Here is a 21326-nt window from a genome sequence, read left to right as displayed (position 1 = left end):
AATCAAACAATGCTGTCACTTAACAGTACTTGTGTTAATCACTAGAAACCCTCATCGAGCACTGCAACACAGTGTGTGTGTGTGTGTGTGTGTTTGCTTGCTTGCTTGTGTGTACATGTGTGTCTGCTTGCCCCTCATGTCTTTTTATCTCCCACACTCACAAGCTCAAAAGGGACAGGAAAAGCTGTGAATTTAGCCCTCTCTTATTCTGCCCATCTGCTCACAGTAATGAGCTTCCTGTGTCCCCCTCCACACACACACACACACACACACACACACACACAGACGCTTGGCACATTAACTGCTTGCATGACAGTCAATACTCAATCATTTTTCAATTTTAAAAATGCTCAATAGTAGTGATGAATACTTGTGATAATACAGCCAGCACAATCAGATTGTGAGAGTCTCACCTGAAGAATGTTTTAAAACCCACTTCATTTCTATGCAGGGACTTACGAAAAAAGGAAAGTCCAGTCCATTAGGGTTTAGGATTAAAGTACTTTTGAATTACAGTCTTCTGGCCACAGAGCAGGCATCAGCACATCATCACGTAAATCCTTAATAACTCTGAAACTGCATATTGCATCCTTGACTTTTGGCTTGTAGCTATTAAAAGGGAATGATTGCCGATATGAAGTAATGAACATTTGCTTTCAGCGCTATGGCTGCACAGCGGAGTGATCACTGTTGCAGTTAATTCATTTAATTAGCATTAATGCTACATGAATACCATTGTCTAAAAAAAAATAAAATAAAATAAAAAAATCAGTGGAGGGAAAAGATGAAGGTGGTATAGTGAGCCAAAAAGCTGCAGAGGCTAAGCTGAGACAGGGCAAGAGATCATTTGAATTTCTCAGCATCTGAAAAACTCTGCACTACAATTACAGCCTGCTTATTTGCACCATCTGTTTCAAAAAGTTAATTCTTTTCACACCTCGACCAACGTTATGCCCACCAACACTCAATAAATAATTCCCAGCTGAAATGCTGGCATTGTAGAATTAGTCTAAATGTTTAAGGTGATGGGGTTTTTACTTTTTATTATTTAATTATTATTGGTTATTTAATTATTTTACAGCAGTGGTGTCAAACATAAATTCTCCCCAGGCCACATAGCCTTTAAAGGGGCATAAACTAGCTATTATTTTTTTTTAACTTATTATATATTCTGTGAGTTAACACTAATAACCTCACAGCTAACAGAAACTCTTCAGGTGGATGGACTATATGGTGATATTTAATAAAGGTTTATTAATATATAGTAGGTGTTACTTCGCTGTGGGGATGTTGACTTATCAGGAAGACGGAAAAAGCAGCAAGGCAAACGGTATAGCGATGCAGAAAGACGGAAAAAAAGCTGTCTCTGTGTAATATTTAATATTCCGGACAAGATGAAACACGTTCTACAGTCAGTTTCACGTTGTGAAGAGTAGGACTACACTGAGAAAGCAGGCTTTTGCTTTAATACTACTTTGATATAAATTCATTTGAAGTATATTTTTAGGGGGCTTTCACACTGGCAGTTTAGTCCGAAACAGAGCAGGGTTTTCATGAGAACTTGGTAATGCGAAAGCTGTCATGCGGACCAAGAAGAGCACGGCGGAACCGAACCTGAGACTTCCTGAAATAAAAATAAATAAATACATCCGGTGAGTCACTTTGTGTTCTCCTTGTGTGTTTGTGATGACGTAAGATGAACGCAAATGCACCGGGGATCAATAGAATCAAGTGAGTCTGAAACCAGACCAATGGTCGCCGGGATCAATCACACTCGGATTGGGATTGCAGCAAACGTGCCCAGTGTGAAAACCACCTCAGTACTGCACCCATTAGTTTTTGTTTCAAGTATAGAAAAGTCGACAAGTCCACTACATTTTTGAATCTGGCCTGTTAGTCTACTACCAAAAATTAACAGTTGTTCAACTTCCTATATAGGCAATATCTGTTTTGTGCATAATGGTAAGAAAGAGAATTAAGAACTCGCACAAAGTTGATCATGTATGCTAAGACTAGGGCTGGGTATTGTGACCAATTTTTCAATTCGATTCTTCTTTATATGTTTCAATTCGATTTCAATTCATTGTTCATTAGTTGTCAGTATTAGCTGTTAGTTATCAATATTTCATTTAAAATGTTAGTTTTGCAGACATGGAATCCATACTTTAATATAAATGCTGGTAACTGAAACCCTCCTATTTAGCTATAGTACTGAAATACACATTTACTTTAATAATAGGACGCACACAATTATGTTTAATTACTTTTTTTTTTTTTACATGTACAAAAATTATACTTTTTTTATATACTTTTTACAAAAATTGTAACAAGAAATCATAAATATGTGCATCACTACACACAAGGTAAGCACACACTGCACACTACTGTAAAATAAATAAATAAATAAAAACATTGTAAATGTGCAACAGTGAAATTCATTAGCAAATTGAAACATGCTTAAGAAATAAAACCGTTTTCCAAATTCAAAACATGAAAGACTGCGACATGTTCAGGACGAGAGCCAAACTGCACATGATATTCACATGCTCTCAAGTAAAGCACGCACATTAAGAATCGATCCGTTAAATTGAAGATCGATTCAAATCGGAGAATCGATATTTCTGACCCAGCCCTAGCTAAGACCATATATAATCCTATGTCTCCCATCTCGCTTGCCTTTGTTCTCAATCAGCTTTGGTTTTTTCAATGTATCTGTAGGTTGGGCGATACGTTTCTCTAAATCAGACTAAAGGCTAAAAACCCAACGTGTTTCTAGATCATACTTAGACACGAGAGCAGATGCTTTCAGCACTGTACAGTCATGTGTGTGGGAATGAGTGCAAACCCTATGCTATGAATCTGCTGTGAATTCAATATAATGTGCAAATGTTAATCAGTAGTGTACTACGCGCCATTTCAACATTATTCTCTGCAAATTTTTGCGGGCTGAATGAAATGAGGCAGGGGGCCGCATTTGGCTCATGAAGCTGGAGTTGTGCCATAAATCTACAATATGTAAGCTTTAGGAATTCCTCTCTGGTGCCAAAAACACGACTGTGAGCTTCTCATCTCATGACTGAGAGAGAGTGCTAGATAAATGTAAAAAACTCTCTCTTCATTTTAGCAAGGCGCTTGTGTTTTATCTCGCATGCTGTTGTTAGCTATTATTGTGTTATGCTTTTATTGTGATCTTAGAGCTCTGTGATTGTGACCCTGACTGCTGATACTGATGTCTAACCATGTTTGTTGAATGAGATCAGAACACACAGATGTTCAACATGCCGATGATGCTTGTAGCTCTGTGTTAAGCCATACTGGAAATTTAGGGGTGGGTCTTTGGCCATAATTCTTTTGAGAGTAGAGCACTACGGGGATGACATATTTTTGTGGGCCAACCCGGAAGTTAGCATAGGATGTAGTAGATGAGTTTTCCTGTTCATGATGTTTAATGTCCCCGACAACCTCTGTGGTTTCATTTAACAACTTGTTAGCAGCCGTATTTATCAAGACACGTAAATCTATTTTAACAAAATCACAAGTGGGGTTTTACTGATGTATTTTATGTCGTAGAATAAAACGTGAAAATATCTTGAGCTCGTGTTAACCATAAGCATTTAACCAAAAACCCATTCAGAACACCTATTGATTTTGGGACGATGGAAGCGGAAGTGCAAAAAAGCTCATTTCCTGGTGTTAGGACTCATTCCTGCAGCACCATGTAAGATGTATCTGAGCTGGTGTATGACATGTGCTTCAAAAATTCCAGCTAAATCAAGCCCAACAGCTCTGTTTCTCTACATAGTGCAGAATTTCCTGGCAACTCAGGAACGTTTTAGAAGGGGTTTTTTTGTTTGTTTGTTTGGTTTTTTTTTTCCATTTCATTTAAAAAAAAAAAAAATCCAACAAACTGTACCTTTCAAAAATAAGCTCCAGTGGTTAACTGATTTCTTGTCACTATATACAATTAGGTACGTTTCATTAAGCTTGACATAAGATGACTTTGTACAGCAAGCCACATTATACTTGTAAAGCAAACATTTCAGCTTGTTGCTGTGTTTATAGGCCTGGGTCAAGTGAGCTTTTAAAAAGAATACGCATTTTCACAGCACATGCAGAGCTGAACTGCTTTTTCATGCACATTCTGACTAGGACAGTCGTGACCATGTGTGAAGTGGGAAAATCTATTAGGATTTCACTGAATTCACTATCCAGCCATGCATATCTATTTATTTATTTTTTTTCTACCAAAGACGATACTGATTGAGTTCTGTTTTAAGCAGCTGGGGCTGTTGTGTATCTGCAGTATAGTTGTGATTTCTAGGCACGCTGCCATAACGCCATAGAGAGGAGCTACTCTCTCAGCTTGATATTAAATTGTCAGAACTGCCTGTGACATATATTAATTTCATCTGGGCACATGATGGATGGAATTTTCTTTGTGAAATACCCCCTTTAGCTCCTCTGTTGAGACCTGGGCCGGCAGACAGAACATTAATAAGCTTAAGGAAGATTTCAGTAACAGCTTGAGCTTTTACTCCCTCAAGGCTTCGACATGATAAAAACAACCCACTAAATAACATTTGTTGCAGAGGTCCATGGACCTTTTTATAGCCATTTTTTAAAAAACAAACAACAACAAAAAAGAATTATTAGAAGGGGTAAGCAGTACATATTTTGTTTTGTTTTTTTGTTTTTAAATCCGTTATACTGCTCAATCTTGAAATAGCTTAGCTATTAGCTGGAAAGCAGTTTAGCTGTTTTTTGTCAGATTTTATTTTGTAACCCAGTTTTTCGGATGTTTTGCAAATCTGTGGTAATGCAACTAACCGCTCTTTATAACCATGGTGAGCAGAAAAGCGTCTCAGAACGCACAACATGTTGAACCTTGAGGTGGATGGGCTACATCAGCAGAAGAGCACATGGGGTTCCAGACCTGTCAGCCAAGAACGGATGCTACAGTGAGCACGGACTCCCCAAAACTGGACAGTGGACGATTGGAAAAATGTACCTGCTCTGACGAAACTTGATTTCAGCTGCAACATGTAGATGGTAGGAGAATTTGGCTTCAACAGCATGAATCCATTGACCCAACCTGCCTTGTGTCAACAGTTCAGGGTGGTGGGGGTGTAATGATGTGGGGAATGTTTTCTTGGCACACACTCTGTGATGAACAACCATTGTTTGATTGGCATGGTTTTTCGGCATATTTTTGCAGTCCACGTACATTTCCCATGCCATGAACAACTGGTTGTTCTGAGAGCAAATGGATTAGTATGGTCTTCCTAATAGATTTAGATTCATTAGATTCATGTGTCCAAGTCCAACTTTATCTTGCATCACAGAGAAACTCTACATAGTGGAAGTCTTCTTGTATTCATTTATTTATTCATTAAGCAGATACTTTTATCCAAAGTGACTTACAAATGAGGAAATACAAGCAAAGCGATACATCAAGCAGAGAACAATACAAGTACTGCTACAATACAAGATCTTTTAATTGAGTTCTAGAGAAGCAAAGTTCTCAGAGTAGTGTTTTTTAGGATAATGTGGGGTTGGGATTTTAGGGGTTATATAGAGGTGGGTCTTTAGCTGTTTTTTGAAGATAGTGACAGATTCTGCGGTCCGGATTGAGGTTGGAAGTTCGTTCCACCACTGAGGGACAGTTAGTGTGAAGGTTCTGGAAATGGACCTTGAGCCACGCTGAGTAGGCACTACTAAGCGTCGGTCGCTAACTGATCGCAGATTGCGTGAGGGAACGTAAGCCTTCAGGAGAGTGTTGAGGTAGTGGAGTGCTGTTCCAGACAAGGTCTTGTACGTGAGCATCAAGGCCTTGAATTTGATACGGGCGGCTACGGGAAGCCAATGGAGGGAGATAAAGAGGGGTGAGACATGGGTTCTTTTGGGCCAGTTGAAGACGAGTTAGCAGTTAGGAGATAATACAGAATCTTATTTAAGCGTTTCTCTGCATGATCTAATGTTTAATTGCCTTAGAATCCAAGCATCTTCATTTTCATACTTAGATGAATACTGTATGAATTGCTCAGTACTCTAGATCCGAAGTAAGTATCTGTATATTTTTGCTTCTTAGAGCCTGAGAGTGACTCAGTTTGGTATTTTGTTGTTTCAGGGCACTAAGTGTCCTCGAATAGACTGTGCTAGTCCCATATTTTCCTGTGACTTCTAGACCTTTTCATCAGTAAAGACACAATTCATTATATCAGCATGCAGCACCCAGACTTTTTGGGGAATTGAGAAAGTCAAGCTGATCTGACCTCCTTATTCTGCTGCAGCTTCACACTGCTGACTGCAGAGTCTGTGCCTGTGCAGAGTCTACAGCTGTTTTAATTCTGCCGACTGAGAAGAAGAACCCGCTGAGGACTGGATTTGTACTCCATGTTGAACTTCCTAATATCAGACTGCATTTTCAATCTGTGTACTATACAACATGACATAAAGCCGGAGTGCTGTAGAGACAAGTAGAAGAGTGAAATGATTACAGCTAGTAGTATTCATCGGCCTTTGCTTCAGTCATAGTGCAACTTTAATGATTCAGTTTGGAAATTACAAATCTAGGTACTTTTTTCTAACAAATGTTCTTCTTATACTCGATTTTATTTAGCATATTTATTCAGGACAGCAAGATCATATAAAGCATATGACCCCCACCCCCATTTCAAAAGTTTAGTGAGTTTACGGGCAGCTGAAGCTCAGGTGGTAGAGCGGGTTGTCCGTTAATCGTAGGGTTGGCCGTTCGATTCCCGGCCCACATGACTCCACATACCGAAGTGTCCTTGGGCAAGACACTGAACCCCAAGTTGCTCCCGATGGCGAAAGCTAGCGCCTTGCATGGCAGCTCTGCTACTATTGGTGTGTGTGTGTGTGAATGGGTGAATGAGAACCAGTGTAAACCATTTTGTAGAACGTCATAGTATCAAAGATTATCTTATTATAATATATTATATAATGAAGCTTTATTAGCCCTGAAATTATTGTGTAATGTGGGGCTTATTGTTAATAAGCACAGAACCGGGAAAAAAAAAAAAAAAAAAAATGCTACATAGAATTAGCTTTGTTATAAAGATTTCTATAGTGAAATCACAGCTTTTTGACATTCACAGAAACACACTTGTGATTTAAAATCAAACTGGATTAATAAAAACAGGGTACTTCCAGAGTTTGTTTAACATTTACATGTTATATTATGGTCTTATGAATAGCGTTGTGTGTCCTGAAAGAGCAACGCAATGACACATGGAAACCATGTCTTATAATTGCAATATCACACGGTCAATAATAATAGACTAGGATTCTAAAGGTTACATAGAAGGCGTTATATTGATTTATCTGAAAATGAGAAATGAGTGAGAAGTTCATTACGACTTCATTAGAGCTTGAAATTTTCATACAGTGTGGGGGCTGAATTCACAGGTTCACTGCGATTCAAGTATCGATTCAAGTATCGAACCTTGAATATAGGCAAATTCAACTAATGTTTCCTCTTATTAGATTGTTTTAAAACAAATATGTTTTTTACTCAGTTCAAGCTTGGAAGTCTATCACTATATAATTTTCCTCAATTCAAGTATTTATTTCTAGAAAGAGGCAAAATGATTTGTCAAAGGAATGAGACCGTTTAAAACTTGAAATGAGGAATTTGTTGGTCTAATATGCATATAATGAGAAATTCCTTTATTCAGGGTATCTTCACTTCACTCATTTGCAGTGTTCTAGCTGTGTATGCTTTTCTGCTGCAAACAACACAATCATTCTCTATTGCTCGTTTGGCAACACTTAATTTGAAGGTTCTAGATCACTTGATGCTACCTAGAAACTAAAAGCCTAACATGGGGAGACAAATAACTCAGTTCAACCCCCACATCACACATTTTAACTGTTTATAGTTAGATTTAACATCCGAGAGACAAGTTAGTTCCTGTTCTCACCTATTGTTAAAGCTGCGATAAAATCATTCTCTGACCACCCTCTCTCTCTCTCTCTCTCTCTTTCCAAAATTTTAAATAAACGCCTCCTAAAAATAAATTTCACCACGTTAATAATTATAAGAATTACTTTGTTAAACAACACCCCATTTAAAAATCCTTTTATTATCAGACTTAGATTATTAGGAGTGTCTGCCCTACAAGTCCCTGTGTATGGGCTTTTACTCTAGAAACAGTAATGCATTAGAATGAGCACATTAATATTAACTCTCATTCATTACTGTGCTGTTGTATGAAAACACTGCACACCTACTGACCAGTCAGATTAAAGCATTCATATGTTATGGTATAATAAAGACTAATACTTTGTTGAACAAAACAAGTTCCTTAAAATAACATTTGAAGTACAGATATTTATACAATCTTCGTGTTGTTTATTTTTCAGTCCTGAGTTCTAAGTAACTTGGTTTGAGTAGTGTTGCTCATTATGTAGTGATGGACCATGGAGAGTCTCGTATGGGTCAACTTTCCACTGAGCTGCTCCTCCAGACATCTGTTATCTCACACGCACTCGCACTGCCTCAGCTATACATCCACGCTTAGATAAGAGCTCCGTGTCAGATTGTGTACGTGGGCTGGTGACCACTACCCCTTCACTTAGCACTGAAACAGTTGTTAGATCGAGCCTTTAGTGCTTTTTGAGGTGCTAATGTCCAGAATTATATTAGTGATCTCATTACGTGGAACATCTTGAGTTTTGAAAGTAAATATAAATCAGCTTGTCCTAGAAATGACAGCATTAAAGAAAACAACAGATTTGTTTGATAAAGCTCTGGTTTACTGAAGCCTGAAGGCTTGAAAATACAGCCGTTTCATGGTTGTGAAGTTATTAAGCATAATTGCAGGGAGAATTGTTCATGCTCATGGAGCATAATGTCTCAAAACATTGTTTTTTAAGATCTTATGATAAATAAATATTGTCACACTAGTAAAGCAGCTTGTAGAGCAGCTGTTTAAGATTCTCTCTTCAGGTGAGCGTTTCTCTCCGTCTCCTTTCTTTCTGGCATCATGAGGAAATTCAGATTGCTCTGGGTGGTGGTGGAAAACACACTGGCAGGTGTTCAAGGATGTGTCTTTCTTTTATTTTTTAATTAATTCATTTATTTATTTTCAGAAGCCGTCCTTAAATTGGCAATTATGGATTAATTAGCCAGCAATTACCTGTAGGACCTCATTATTGTGATAAACACCAAAGGGCTAGGTCTGTTTCCAGGTAGTGGCAGAGGGAAATGCACGTAAAACAAACACCCTCTCGAAGACTGCCCCCAACCCCAAATATTAGGATAAACTATAACATAGTGAGTCGTTATTGTTAATGTTGAGCCACATTATTTAAGCTATTATTGGTAGTAAGAGTTGCGTAGTTACTGTATATAGCATAGTATGCTAGGGATGCTGAAGTGGATAGCATTGCTGCCTCAGGGTCCTCGGTTCAATCCTGAGCTATGGTCTTTACAGCGTTTAACGATATCTTCATGGCCGTAAGGTTTCCTCCACGTTCTCCGGTTTCCTCCCACTGTCCAAAATCATACATCTAGGCAGATTCACAATGGAAAGTTGTCTCTACATGCCAATGAGTATGTGAATGTGTGTGTGCGTTGTATCCTGCGATGGATTGGAGTGAATTCTCTCACCATGCACCCTGTGTTACCTGGATAGGCTCTGGGTTCACTGCAACACTGACCACTGAGTTATTGAAGAATAATGAATGAAGTATGCTAGGGGTGTACGTCACATATATACTAAATATTTATGTATTTTATATATTTATAGCAATGAGTTACACATTAATGTACGTTCACGCAGCCAGGCATTAAGCAAATCTCTTGTTCAATGTTCATGTTATTTATTTGGAGTATATTTGAGGCTGATGTATGAGTTTCTGAAAGATGCTGTTCTACTCGTCAGGTTCCCTGTAGTTGGCTGAAAATGCCTTTCTTCTCCTCAAATACACAATATAGCTAAATCGATGTGGACACCTGACCATTAGCGAAATATGTGGGCTTTTTCTCAAACTGTTGAGAGCGCAGAATTGTATAGGATGTCTTTGTATGCTGTAGCATTACAATTTCCCTTCACTGAAACTGAAGGGCTCAAATCTGTTCCAGCATGACAGTGTCCCTGTGCACAAAGCGAGGTCGGTGAAGACATGCTTTGAAAGGTTGGTGTAGAAGAACTCGAATGTCCTGCATAGAGCCCTGACCTCAACCCCACTTGAACACCTTTGGGATGAACTGAAACACTGACTGCATCTCAGGCCTCCTCACCCAACATCAGTGCCTGACCTCAGTAATGCTCTTGTGGATGAATGGGTATATCTCCACCACAAAAGTGGAGGTTATTATAACAGCAAAGGGGAACTAATTCTGGAATGGGATGTTCAAACAATATTTATTTGGGTGTGATGGTCAGGGTCCACAAACTTATGGACGTATAGTATACATGTCAAAGACTCAGTCACATAAAATGCTGGGGTGATTCCTCCACATTAAATGGTTATTGGTCAGTTAGTTGTTTTAGCAGACTTTTAACCATAATGATTATTTTTCTTTTGGTACAGAAGTGTCCATACACTGAAATATGATTTGTAAAACTTTCAGAGTTTTCAAACCTGATAGAAATGTCAAAGTGCCCTTTTTACCATTTCGAACTATTATTCTAAACAATACTAGGAACACTTAGCCTATCCATAGCCTATCCTGGGAACACTGGGTATGAGGGAGGAATATACTCTGAGGGGAATGTCAGTCCATCTCAGGACACCATGCACACACTCATTCGCACCCGGGGGTAATTTAAAATAGCCAGTACACCTACAGCCGTGTTTTTGGGAGGTGGGAGGAGCCCAGAGAAGCTGTAGGAAGTCCACACAGACACTGGGAGTAGGTGCACAGGAACTCCACCCAGACAGTAACTCGAGCTCTAGAGTGAACCGGGAACCATGGAGCTGTGAAGTGGCAACACTGCCCACTGTGTGCCACCATGCTGCCCATTTCTGCAAATATCGGTCACGTAATTCTTTGTGTATGACACTTTGTTGATATTCATTGTCTTTAATTAGTACAGATTTCTCTTTGCAGTTATTTCCTGTAATAGTATTGTGAATCGGCCCTGCTTCTGTATGAACACTGGTCATTAGTCATGTAGTTAGGATTGAAAACTGATCAGAGATTCGTATATATTTGGTACATGGCACACTTGCGCACTGTTAGTTTGTAGCAGCATGATCATAGGGTTAGTGTGGCTCGTGTCTGATGCCTCAAATGTGTTCAGTACATATAGTCTAGAAATTAGGAACCATTTCTCTACAGGATATATATATTCTGTATAGTTCAAATGACCCATTTTAACGTTCTACTTTTTCACCAGTAAACACATTTTATATAAGACTAGACTTGACATAGCTTGGCTGAGTTTCTCTAATGAACATGACAAAAACAAGACATAAAAATATATATCACAGACTTGACTGAGGTCTATTTTATTTTTTTTTAAACCTGAGAATAATAAGGTGAAATAAGTATTAGAATGGCTGGTCTGGTGAATATAAAACAAAACATACGTTTCACAGTTCTACTTTTTCTAGCAGGAAATTAGAAAGAAATGGTCTGGCTCAGTGGGAAATTGGTTGCAAAGTGAACAGAACACGAGCGCTAAACCAAGACGATGAACAAGAGATTGAGATGACTGTCACAAAGAACAGACACAAATACAAATTGCAGTAATCCTTTAATCTAGTAGAGATGCACCGATGTATCGGCCAATAATCGACATCGGCTGATAAAGGCTATTTTTCATGCCATCGGCCGATAGTTTAAAAACATCCGATGATCAGAGCCGATTATATCCTGTCAATCAAAAGAGGGCAGGAAAACACATAGATTTCATGCTGTGCGTAAAGTCTCATCTGTGGAATGATAAAACTGCAGTTTGTAATCTCTGTAATCTCTGCACTGCTAAAATTTTACACCGGACGCTACAGCAGTGAAGCGTCAAGTGTCAAGTCGGAATTTTAAATTTTTTTTTTTGTTTTTTTTTTTTTTGTTTTGTTTTTTTTTGACGAGCTGCTCGAGCTGAATTGAAGCACCAGTACACCACTGAGAGATTTAACTGAAGTTGAGTTGACAAAAAAGTATATATTGCACAGAAAAATATATTTGTAGAGTAGTATATTTCATATCCAGTTATTGTTAATATATAAAAACGTTTATATTATATGTTACCAGTTTGATGTTCAGTGATGAAGTAGAAATGCTTTTGTTTGTGGTGAGTGAATGTGAGACTAACAGGAGTTTATATATATATATATATATATATATATATATATATATATATATATATATATATATATATATATATATATACACACACACACACACAGTATCTCACAAAAGTGAGTACACCCCTCACATTTTTGTAAATATTTGATTATAACTTTTTATGTGACAACAGTGAAGAAATGACACTTTGCTACAATGTGAAGTAGTGCGTGTACAGCTTGTGTAACAGTGTAAATTTGCTGTCCCCTCAAAATAACACACAGCCATTAATGTCTAAACCGCTGGCAACAAAAGTGAGTACGCCCCTAAGTGAAACTGTCCAAATTGGGCCCAATTAGCCATTTTCCCTCCCCGGTCTCATGTGACTTGTTAGTGTTACAAGGTCTCAGGTGTGAATGGGGAGCAGGTGTGTTAAATTTGGTGTCATGGCTCTCACACTCCCTCATACTGGTCACTGGAAGTTCAACATGGCACCTCATGGCATAGAACTCTCTGAGGATCTGAAAAAAAGAATTGTTGCTCTACATAAAGATGGCCTAGGCTATAAGAAGATTGCCAAGACCCTGACACTGAGCTGCAGCACGGTGGCCAAGACCATACAGCGGTTTAACAGGACAGGTTCCACTCAGAACAGGCCTCGCCATGGTCGACCAAAGAAGTTGAGTGCACGTGCTCAGCGTCATATACAGAGGTTGTCTTTGGGAAATAGACGTACGAGTGCTGCCAGCATTGCTGCAGAGGTTGAAGGGGTGGGGGGTCAGTCTGTCAGTGCTCAGACCATATGCTGCACACTGCATCAAACTGGTCTGCATGGCTGTCGTCCCAGAAGGAAGCCTCTTCTAAAAATGATGCACAAGAAAGCCCGCAAACAGTTTGCTGAAGACAAGCAGACTAAGGACATGGATTACTGGAATCATGTCCTGTGGTCTGATGAGACCAAGATAAACTTATTTGGTTCAGATGGTGTCAAGCGTGTGTGGCGGCAACCAGGTGAGGAGTACAAAGACAAGTGTGTCTTGCCTACAGTCAAGCATGGTGGTGGGAGTGTCGTGGTCTGGGGCTGCATGAGTGCTGCTGGCACTAGGGAGCTACAGTTCATTGAGGGAACCATGAATGCCAACATGTACTGTGACATACTGAAGCAGAGCATGATCCCCTCCCTTCAGAGACTGGGCCGCAGGGCAGTATTCCAGCATGATAACGACCCCAAACACACCTCCAAGACGACCACTGCCTTGCTAAAGAAGCTGAGGGTGAAGGTAACCCTATTGAGCATCTGTGGGGCATCCTCAAACGGAAGGTGGAGGAGCACAAGGTCTCTAACATCCACCAGCTCCGTGATGTCGTCATGGAGGAGTGGAAGAGGACTCCAGTGGCAGCCTGTGAAGCTCTGGTGGACTCCATGCCCAAGAGGGTTAAGGCAGTGCTGGAAAATAATGGTGGCCACACAAAATATTGACACTTTGGGCCCAATATGGACATTTTCACTTAGGGATGAACTCACTTTTGTTGCCAGCGGTTTAGACATTAATGGCTGTGTGTTGAGTTACTTTGAGGGGACAGCAAATTTACACTGTTATACAAGCTGTACACTCACTACTTTACATTGTAGCAAAGTGTCATTTCTTCAGTGTTGTCACATGAAAAGATATAATCAAATCACAAAAATGTGAGGGGTGTACTCACTTTTGTGAGATACTGTGTATGTATGTATGTATGTATGTATATATATATATATATATATATATATATATATATATATATATATATATATATATATATATATATATATATATCCGTTCAACCTTTGCTTAAGAAACAGGGTTTGGATGAAGGTTGCCTTAATAATTATCGGCCTGTCTCTAAGCTACCATTTCTGTCAAAGCTGCTAGAGAAAGTAGTACAATCTCAATTGCTCCTGTTTTTAAACTCAGCTATGTTATTTGAACCTTTACAATCTGGTTTCACTGCTTTTCATAGCACGGAGTCTGCTTTGTTAAAAGTGTCCAATGACATTTTACTAACAGTGGATGCTGGTAAAAATACTGTGTTGATGCTACTAGATCTTACAGCTGCCTTTGATTCTGTAGACCATTACATACTTCTCTGGCGCTTAGAGCATCTGTTTGGTATCAAGGGCACTGCCCTACAATGGCTCAGCTCATATCTTAAGGACAGGTCTTTCTCGGTAGCGTTGGGTAATTTCTGCTCTTCTTCTAGTCCTATTATTAGTGGTGTTCCTCAAGGCTCCATTTTGGGCCCACTTCTTTTTAATTTATATATATCCGGCCATTGGGGAATATTATTAGGGCTCACAATGTCTCTTTTCATTTATATGCTGATGATACCCAGTTGTACATTCCTTTGAAAGCTGGTGACTCCATTCAGCCATTGTTGGACTGTCTGGATGACATTAAAAAATGGTTCACAGATAATTTCCTCCGACTTAATGAAGACAAAACTGAAATAATTGTTTTTGGACCCCTGAGATTGAGAGATGGTCTCATTAATGAGCTCCATAAACACTTTCCCTCAATTTCTTCCCAGGTTCGGAACCTTGGCTTCATTCTGGACTCAGAATTATGCTTAACCAAGCAGATAAATTTGGTCATTAAGACTAGTTTTTATCAACTACGGATTATTTCAAAACTCAAAACATTTTTGTCTTTCCAGGATTTGGAGAAGGTTATTCATGCTTTTATTACTTCTCGCTTAGATTACTGTAATTCATTATACTTGGGTCTTCCTCAGTCATCTCTGGCTCGTCTTCAGATAGTTTAGAATGCAGCTGCAAGGCTGTTGACCAGGGCAAAGAAGTTTGATCGTGTCACTCCAATTTTAGCATCGCTTCACTGGCTCCCAGTCCGTTTTAGGATTCAGTTTAAGGTTCTGATGTTTGTTTTTAAAACTCTTAATAATCAAGCTCCTTCGTATCTTGTGGATCTTCTTAATCCACATTCATCAAACAGATGTCTAAGATCTTCTGATAGGTTTCTTTTGCATGTCCCTCGTTCCCGGTTAAAAACAAAGGGGGATAGAGCTTTTGCTGTTGCCGCCCCCCGTCTATGGAGTCAACTGCCACTGGACATCCGCCTTGCACCTTCTATTACTACTTTTAAAAATAGGCTTAAAACATATCTTTTCTACCAGGCTTTTTGATCAAATTTTTTATTGATTTTTTTCTATTGTCTGCTTTTATTTGGTCTAATTCTGTTTCTATTTTACGTTCTGTACTCTGTTCAGCACTTTGGTCAGCGTTGCTGTGTGAAACGTGCTATACAAATAAATTTTACTTACTTACTATATATATATATATATATATATATATATATATATATATATATATATATATATATATATTTCAGTTAATGTTAATATGAATTAATAACATTCAGTAAGTTAAGAAATCTTACTTTAATCTTCAGAATTTAGTTCTTGTGTTAATGTTAATGTGAGTAATGTGTTTTGTGTTTATGAGACCAGTTACTGTGAAACAACTTGTTGAAATAGAGAGAATAAAGTTTTTATTTGCATTACTTTCAGAATTGCGGAATTATTATTAATTTAAAAGAAGGCATAAAAGGCAGAACTATCGATATCAGCCGATATCACTCTGAATAATTGGTTATTGGTGTTGAGAAATTTAGTATCGGTGCATCTCTAATATCTAGTCTTAAATGTTACTGCTAAACACTTTTGTTAAAAATAATAATAATAAATACTGGTTAATGATGCAGTAGATACAAAATAATGTCTCGGATGAGTATGCAATTAATCATTTGTGAAAGTTCTGCTTTTTTTTTTTATTATTCCCTGTAAGGACCAAAAAGTGGATGGAATTGAGCAGTGATACGGTCAGAGTGAGTTAGGATGTGTTAAAGAAAGCTGACTGCAATATTTTTTTTTCTCTCAAACAGAATCAGTAGCTGAGAAAAGTGCAGAGGTGTTCTGTGTGTGCTCTGAGAGCAAGAGAGAGAGTGAGTCAGATAGAGGATATGTGCAAGGAGAAACACTTACTGCCTCTCTTACACACACACACACACAGAGGTGGAGAAAAGCAGGCACATGGTGTGCCTGCTTTTCTCCATACTGTCAGTACATTACAGTGTCCTCAAAGGACAAGCAGGAGGTAGGAAAGGAGGGGTACAGAGGTCTTTTACTACCGTATCATAACTGTCTTGTATTTCTGTTATTGATTGTTTTTGTCTAGGGTATTGACTGATTTGCAAGGGCAGTCTGAGTATAATAGAAAAATTACACTCCTTTGTCCTTTCACAAAAGATGTTGCTATATGCTGCTGTGTCCCCCTGTGGCCGTGGACGTCCTGTAGGATGCAGGCTTTTTCAATTGCAGAGAGAGAGAGGGAGAAGGAGAGGGTGAAAGTTCTGGTTATTGCAGTGTCAACAGAGAGATGAATCTAGCTTTGTCTTGTGCTTGTGACATGGAGGAATCACTTTCTAGTTTGATTCTATTATAGGAGGCATACACTCACTGAGCACTTTATTAGGAACACTATGCTAATACTGGGTAGGGCCTCCTTTTGCTCTTAAAACAGTCTCAATTCTTCATAAGATTCTTTCATAAGATGTTGGAAACATTGCTTTGAGATTCTGGGCCATGTTGACATGATTGCATCATGCAGTTCCTGCAGGTGCACTTTCATGCTGTGAATCTCCTGTTCTACCACATCTCAAATGTGTTCTACTGGATTCAGATCTGGTGACTGGGAAAGCCATGAAGAACAATGAACTCGTCATGTTCATGAAAACCGTTTGAGATGACGTTTGCTTTGTGAAATGGTGCATCATGCCGGAAGTAGGCACTGGTAGATTGGGAAATTGTGGGGATGCACATGGTCAGCAACAATACTCGAATAGGCTGTGGCATTCAAGCGATATTAATGGTCCCAAAGTGTGGAAAACATTCCCCGTACCATTACATAACCTCCACCAGCCTGGACTGTTGACACATGGCATGTTTGGTCCATGGATTCTGTCTTAGCAGAAATTGAGACTCATCAGACCAGGCTGTGTATTTCCAGTCATCAGCTGTCCGGTTTTGGTGGTCCTGTGCCCACTACAGCCTCAGCTCTCGGTTCTTGGCTGACAGAATTGAAACCTGATGTGATCTTTAACTGTTGTAGCCCATCCACCTCAACATTCAACGTCTTTGTGCAATCTGAGATGCTTTTCTGCTCATCACAATTATACAGAGTGGTTATCTGAGTTACTGTAGCTTTTCTGTCAACTTGAACCAGTCTGGCCATTCTCCACTGACCTCTCTCATCAGCAAGGCGTTTCTGTGCACAGAACTGCAGCTCACTGGGTGTTTTTCTTTATCGCACCATTCTAAGTAAACTCTAGAGACTATTGCGCATGAAAATCCCATGAGATCAGCAGGTATAGAAATACTCAATCCAGCCCGTCTGGCACCAACAATTATGCCACGGTCAAAATCTGGCCTGTATCTGAATGATTTTTATGCATTGCTGACATGATTGGCTGATTAGGTGATTGCATGAATGAGTAGGTGTACAGGTGTTGCTAATAAAGTGCTCAGTGAGTGCATATTGGTGTGTTAAATGCTTTCGGTGTTTTATTTCACCTTAACGTTCACAGGGACCCACACAACATAGAAGATTAGCTGTTAAAGGCTTTTCTGAGACAGTGTTGGACAAATCCTTATTTAGTGCTTTGCGTCCATTAGTGAAGACCAAGATCCATATTTATTAATGTTTTTTTAAAACTCTATTTTAACTTTTATCTTTATTTAAAGAGACAGGGAGGGGAGTATAAACATGGTACATATCACAATGAGTTGTGGATTTGTAACCAATGTTTAAAATACATAAACCTTAATAAACAAAGATAATAATAATAATAATAATAATAATGAGCATACCCACATGAGAAATTCATTTCTATGCTTCCCTTCCCTTGTTGTCAGCGTTTGTTTGATATTTTTTGTAAATTTGGAAGAACTGTTTAATACTCATATGGATGGTGCATTACAGATGTTATTGTGTCTTCTGTTTTGATAGAAACTTCGAAAAGAGAGTGCTAACCAATAAAACCCTGAATAACAGGAAAGGGATTATAATAAAATGCAGAAATTAGCTCCGCCTTGATAATCATTCATTGGTCACAAAAATGATCCATTTTATCCAGGATTTAATTCAATTCAATTCAATTTTATTTGTATAGCGCTTTTTACAATGGGCATTGTCTCAAAGCAGCTTTACAGAAATATATAAACACTGGATACAGATTTTAAGTGTGTGAATTTATCCCTATTGAGCAAGCCGGTGGCAAGGAAAAACTTCCTAAGATGATATGAGGAAGAAACCTTGAGAGGAACCAGACTCAGAAGGGAACTCATCCTCATCTGGGTAACAACGGATAGTGTGAAAGTAAAAGAAAGTTCATTAAGGTTTTCACATGAAGTCTTTGCTGAACTAGTCCACTGTAGCAAATATATTTGGTTGTAGACGAAGTGAAACTGTTACTTTTTCCATTACGTACATTTATTTAAACAAATCTATCCAGTTATCTATTGTAGGGGAGTCAGGATGCAACCAATGTCTAGTCAGGGCTCTTTTACACAGCGTAATCAAAACACCAAATAAGTATTTGTCATACCGGGCATGTTCTAGGTATAATGTGCAAAAGTCAAAAGGTATTCCTATACTAAGGATATCTTTTAATGCATCTCTTCCCAGAAATGTCTTATTACTTGGCAAGGCCAACATATGTGGCAGTAGTCTCCAGCATTTGGCAACTTCTCCACTAAGATATGCTTTTAGTCTTTGGGTAATAAAAAAAAACGGATAAGACATTTCCATCCAAAATTCTAGCCGTGCATGTGAGGTAGTACATTTCCACTGGAAACCCCGAACCTTAAACCACTCTTCTTTTGAGATAACGACATTTCCCTTCATATCCGTAATGCTTTTATGGTAAATGCTGCTAGATTGTTCATAGTCCAATTCCATTCTGACGTCACTGTATGATCACTGATCAGACTTATGTCCATTTTCGCTATGGCATATACTTTTATGGCATGTAACTTTTTATTGTAATCAGACAGCTTCAGGCAGTCTGAATATTTTACCACTGCATTTATTAAACTTGGCTACTTCTCCAACATGATCTTAGACAATAAATGAAGTAAATCAAAACATTTCCAAATTGTTTTGATGAAATTTATGGTTCCTTGAAGTCATAGTGTCAAAATATGTCAGAAAGATCCAATTTTAGCCAAGAAACCTCTTTTTGTAAGCAAAACATAAATTTAAAGTAATAAATGATCATTCATACTTTAAATGAATTTACTACATGTGCACATGTAATAAGCCATGATGTGTAACCCCTTGTGATGTGTTTGTGTATGTGTGTTTCAGGTGATGGTTTTTGTCCATGCCCGTAACTCCACTGTGCGCACTGCCATGAATCTGATTGAGATGGCCAAGAACCGAGGAGAATCATCGTTCTTCCAGGCAGAGCAGGGGCCGGATTATGGCCATTGTGAGAAGCAGGTGCGCAACACTACTGATCTTACTACAGTCTTCAATTATTGAACATAAATGTAACTGTAAAGTACATGTGTAAAGTGTAGGTACACTTGTAGGTGTGTAAATTTTAAAGGGGAAAAAAATCATAACAGTCACATGGTGCACAAAATGTCATCCACAACGTACTTTTCCAGAAAATAAACAATATATAGTGCCCTGTGATGCTCCACTATTCTGAGTATACAGCGGTCAGGCAAAGTGATAAGTGTGTGTTTAATTTGTAATAGCCTCCCTCTGGCAACGGCTCGGGCACTCTCTCTGCCTCTGTTTCCACGTAGAACCGAGGTGATTCTGTGGAGCTTGCGTTGCAGTGGAGGAACAGAGTGAAAGTTATTTATGAACACTTATTCATGAGCTCCAAAGCAGAGGAAAGGGAGAGAAATTGAGGTCAGTCACCTTCGCAAACTCCGTTCCTCGAGGGGGGGAGCGGTAAACAGTTTGAGGGAGGCCAAGTGGTCGCGGCCTCGTTGGAAATGAAGCCTGAAGACGCAGTGCTAAACTTTTCCCACACCACTGCATTAGAAAGTGAGCTGAGACAATTAGAAATCTGCTGAGGGCACAACCTTCAGCTCCGGTGTAGAGGCCAGCTGCTTAGTCTAACAGAATGCCCTCCTACGGCACGCGAAATCATGGACCGTGCACCACTTCAGCTGTCGTGAGCCAGGCTTTCTGCACAAGTGCTCTGCTTATTCAGAGTTAATCAAGAAGGCTTTAGACTGAAAGGCTTATGCATTCAATATTGACCACATTAACAAGAAACCTCTCTGGCTGTTGGTCTTAGAGCTACTGTGTTATCTCTGTGCACTGTTACATTTTCTGTTGCAGTAGATTCTTTTTATTTCCCAGATAAAATGTCCATTATTTATTTATTTATTTATTTATTTTTATTTAGATGGACTAAGTAATTTCCTGAAAGTTAATTTTCTTCAGTCGCTCCAATCATTCTAAAAATATATCCGTTCTAAAAGCTCTGCTCCTTCTAGGTGACCGTAATAAGTTTGACGCGACCTGGTGCTGTGTTTTAATTTAGAAACATTTACATGTCACATGCGCTGATCTCTGAGTGAATGAGCGCTGCAGTCATAGTTGAAATAGCATCGATGTTTTTGTGCACGGTTCTGTGCAAGTTTTCACTCGGCATGCAGATATCTTTACAGACCTCGCAGCGGTTCTCTTCAGTCTGTTGAAAGCACAAAATCGAACTGAAAAATGAGCTTACTGCTCATAATTGTCTTGAAGTTCTCACGCGTGAGCATTAAAGGATTTGCCAGAAGTGTCTAAAAGCTGCTAGTGTTTTCCCTCCAGTACAGAACATACTGTTCAATATAACCACCACTAAAATGTGACTTCTCTCTTCACTTCCCCCCATCTGTCATCTCGCAGTTGTGCTCCATCAGGAGCAGAGACATGTGGGTCTGTTGGTTAGGAGTGGCAGCTGTGAGAAGGTTGGAGAGTTTGTGTGCGTACGTGTGTGTG

At 39.0% G+C, this 21326-nt stretch overlaps 1 protein-coding gene across 1 annotated transcript in view; it reads left to right on the top strand.

Annotated features, from left to right (window-relative positions):
• Positions 1 to 21326, top strand: part of ascc3 (activating signal cointegrator 1 complex subunit 3) — a 176134-nt gene that overhangs the window by 91976 nt on the left and 62832 nt on the right. Inside the window, exon 14 of the mRNA XM_053631683.1 lies at positions 19680 to 19814. Coding sequence (XP_053487658.1) covers positions 19680 to 19814 — 135 coding nt within the window. The remainder of the gene's footprint in view (positions 1 to 19679; positions 19815 to 21326) is intronic.

This window comes from Ictalurus furcatus, chromosome 1, assembly GCF_023375685.1.
Source record: "Ictalurus furcatus strain D&B chromosome 1, Billie_1.0, whole genome shotgun sequence".
NCBI classification, from domain to species: domain Eukaryota; kingdom Metazoa; phylum Chordata; class Actinopteri; order Siluriformes; family Ictaluridae; genus Ictalurus; species Ictalurus furcatus.
Note: the sequence above shows the minus strand (reverse complement) of the source record. Positions and strands in the feature narration are given on the sequence as shown.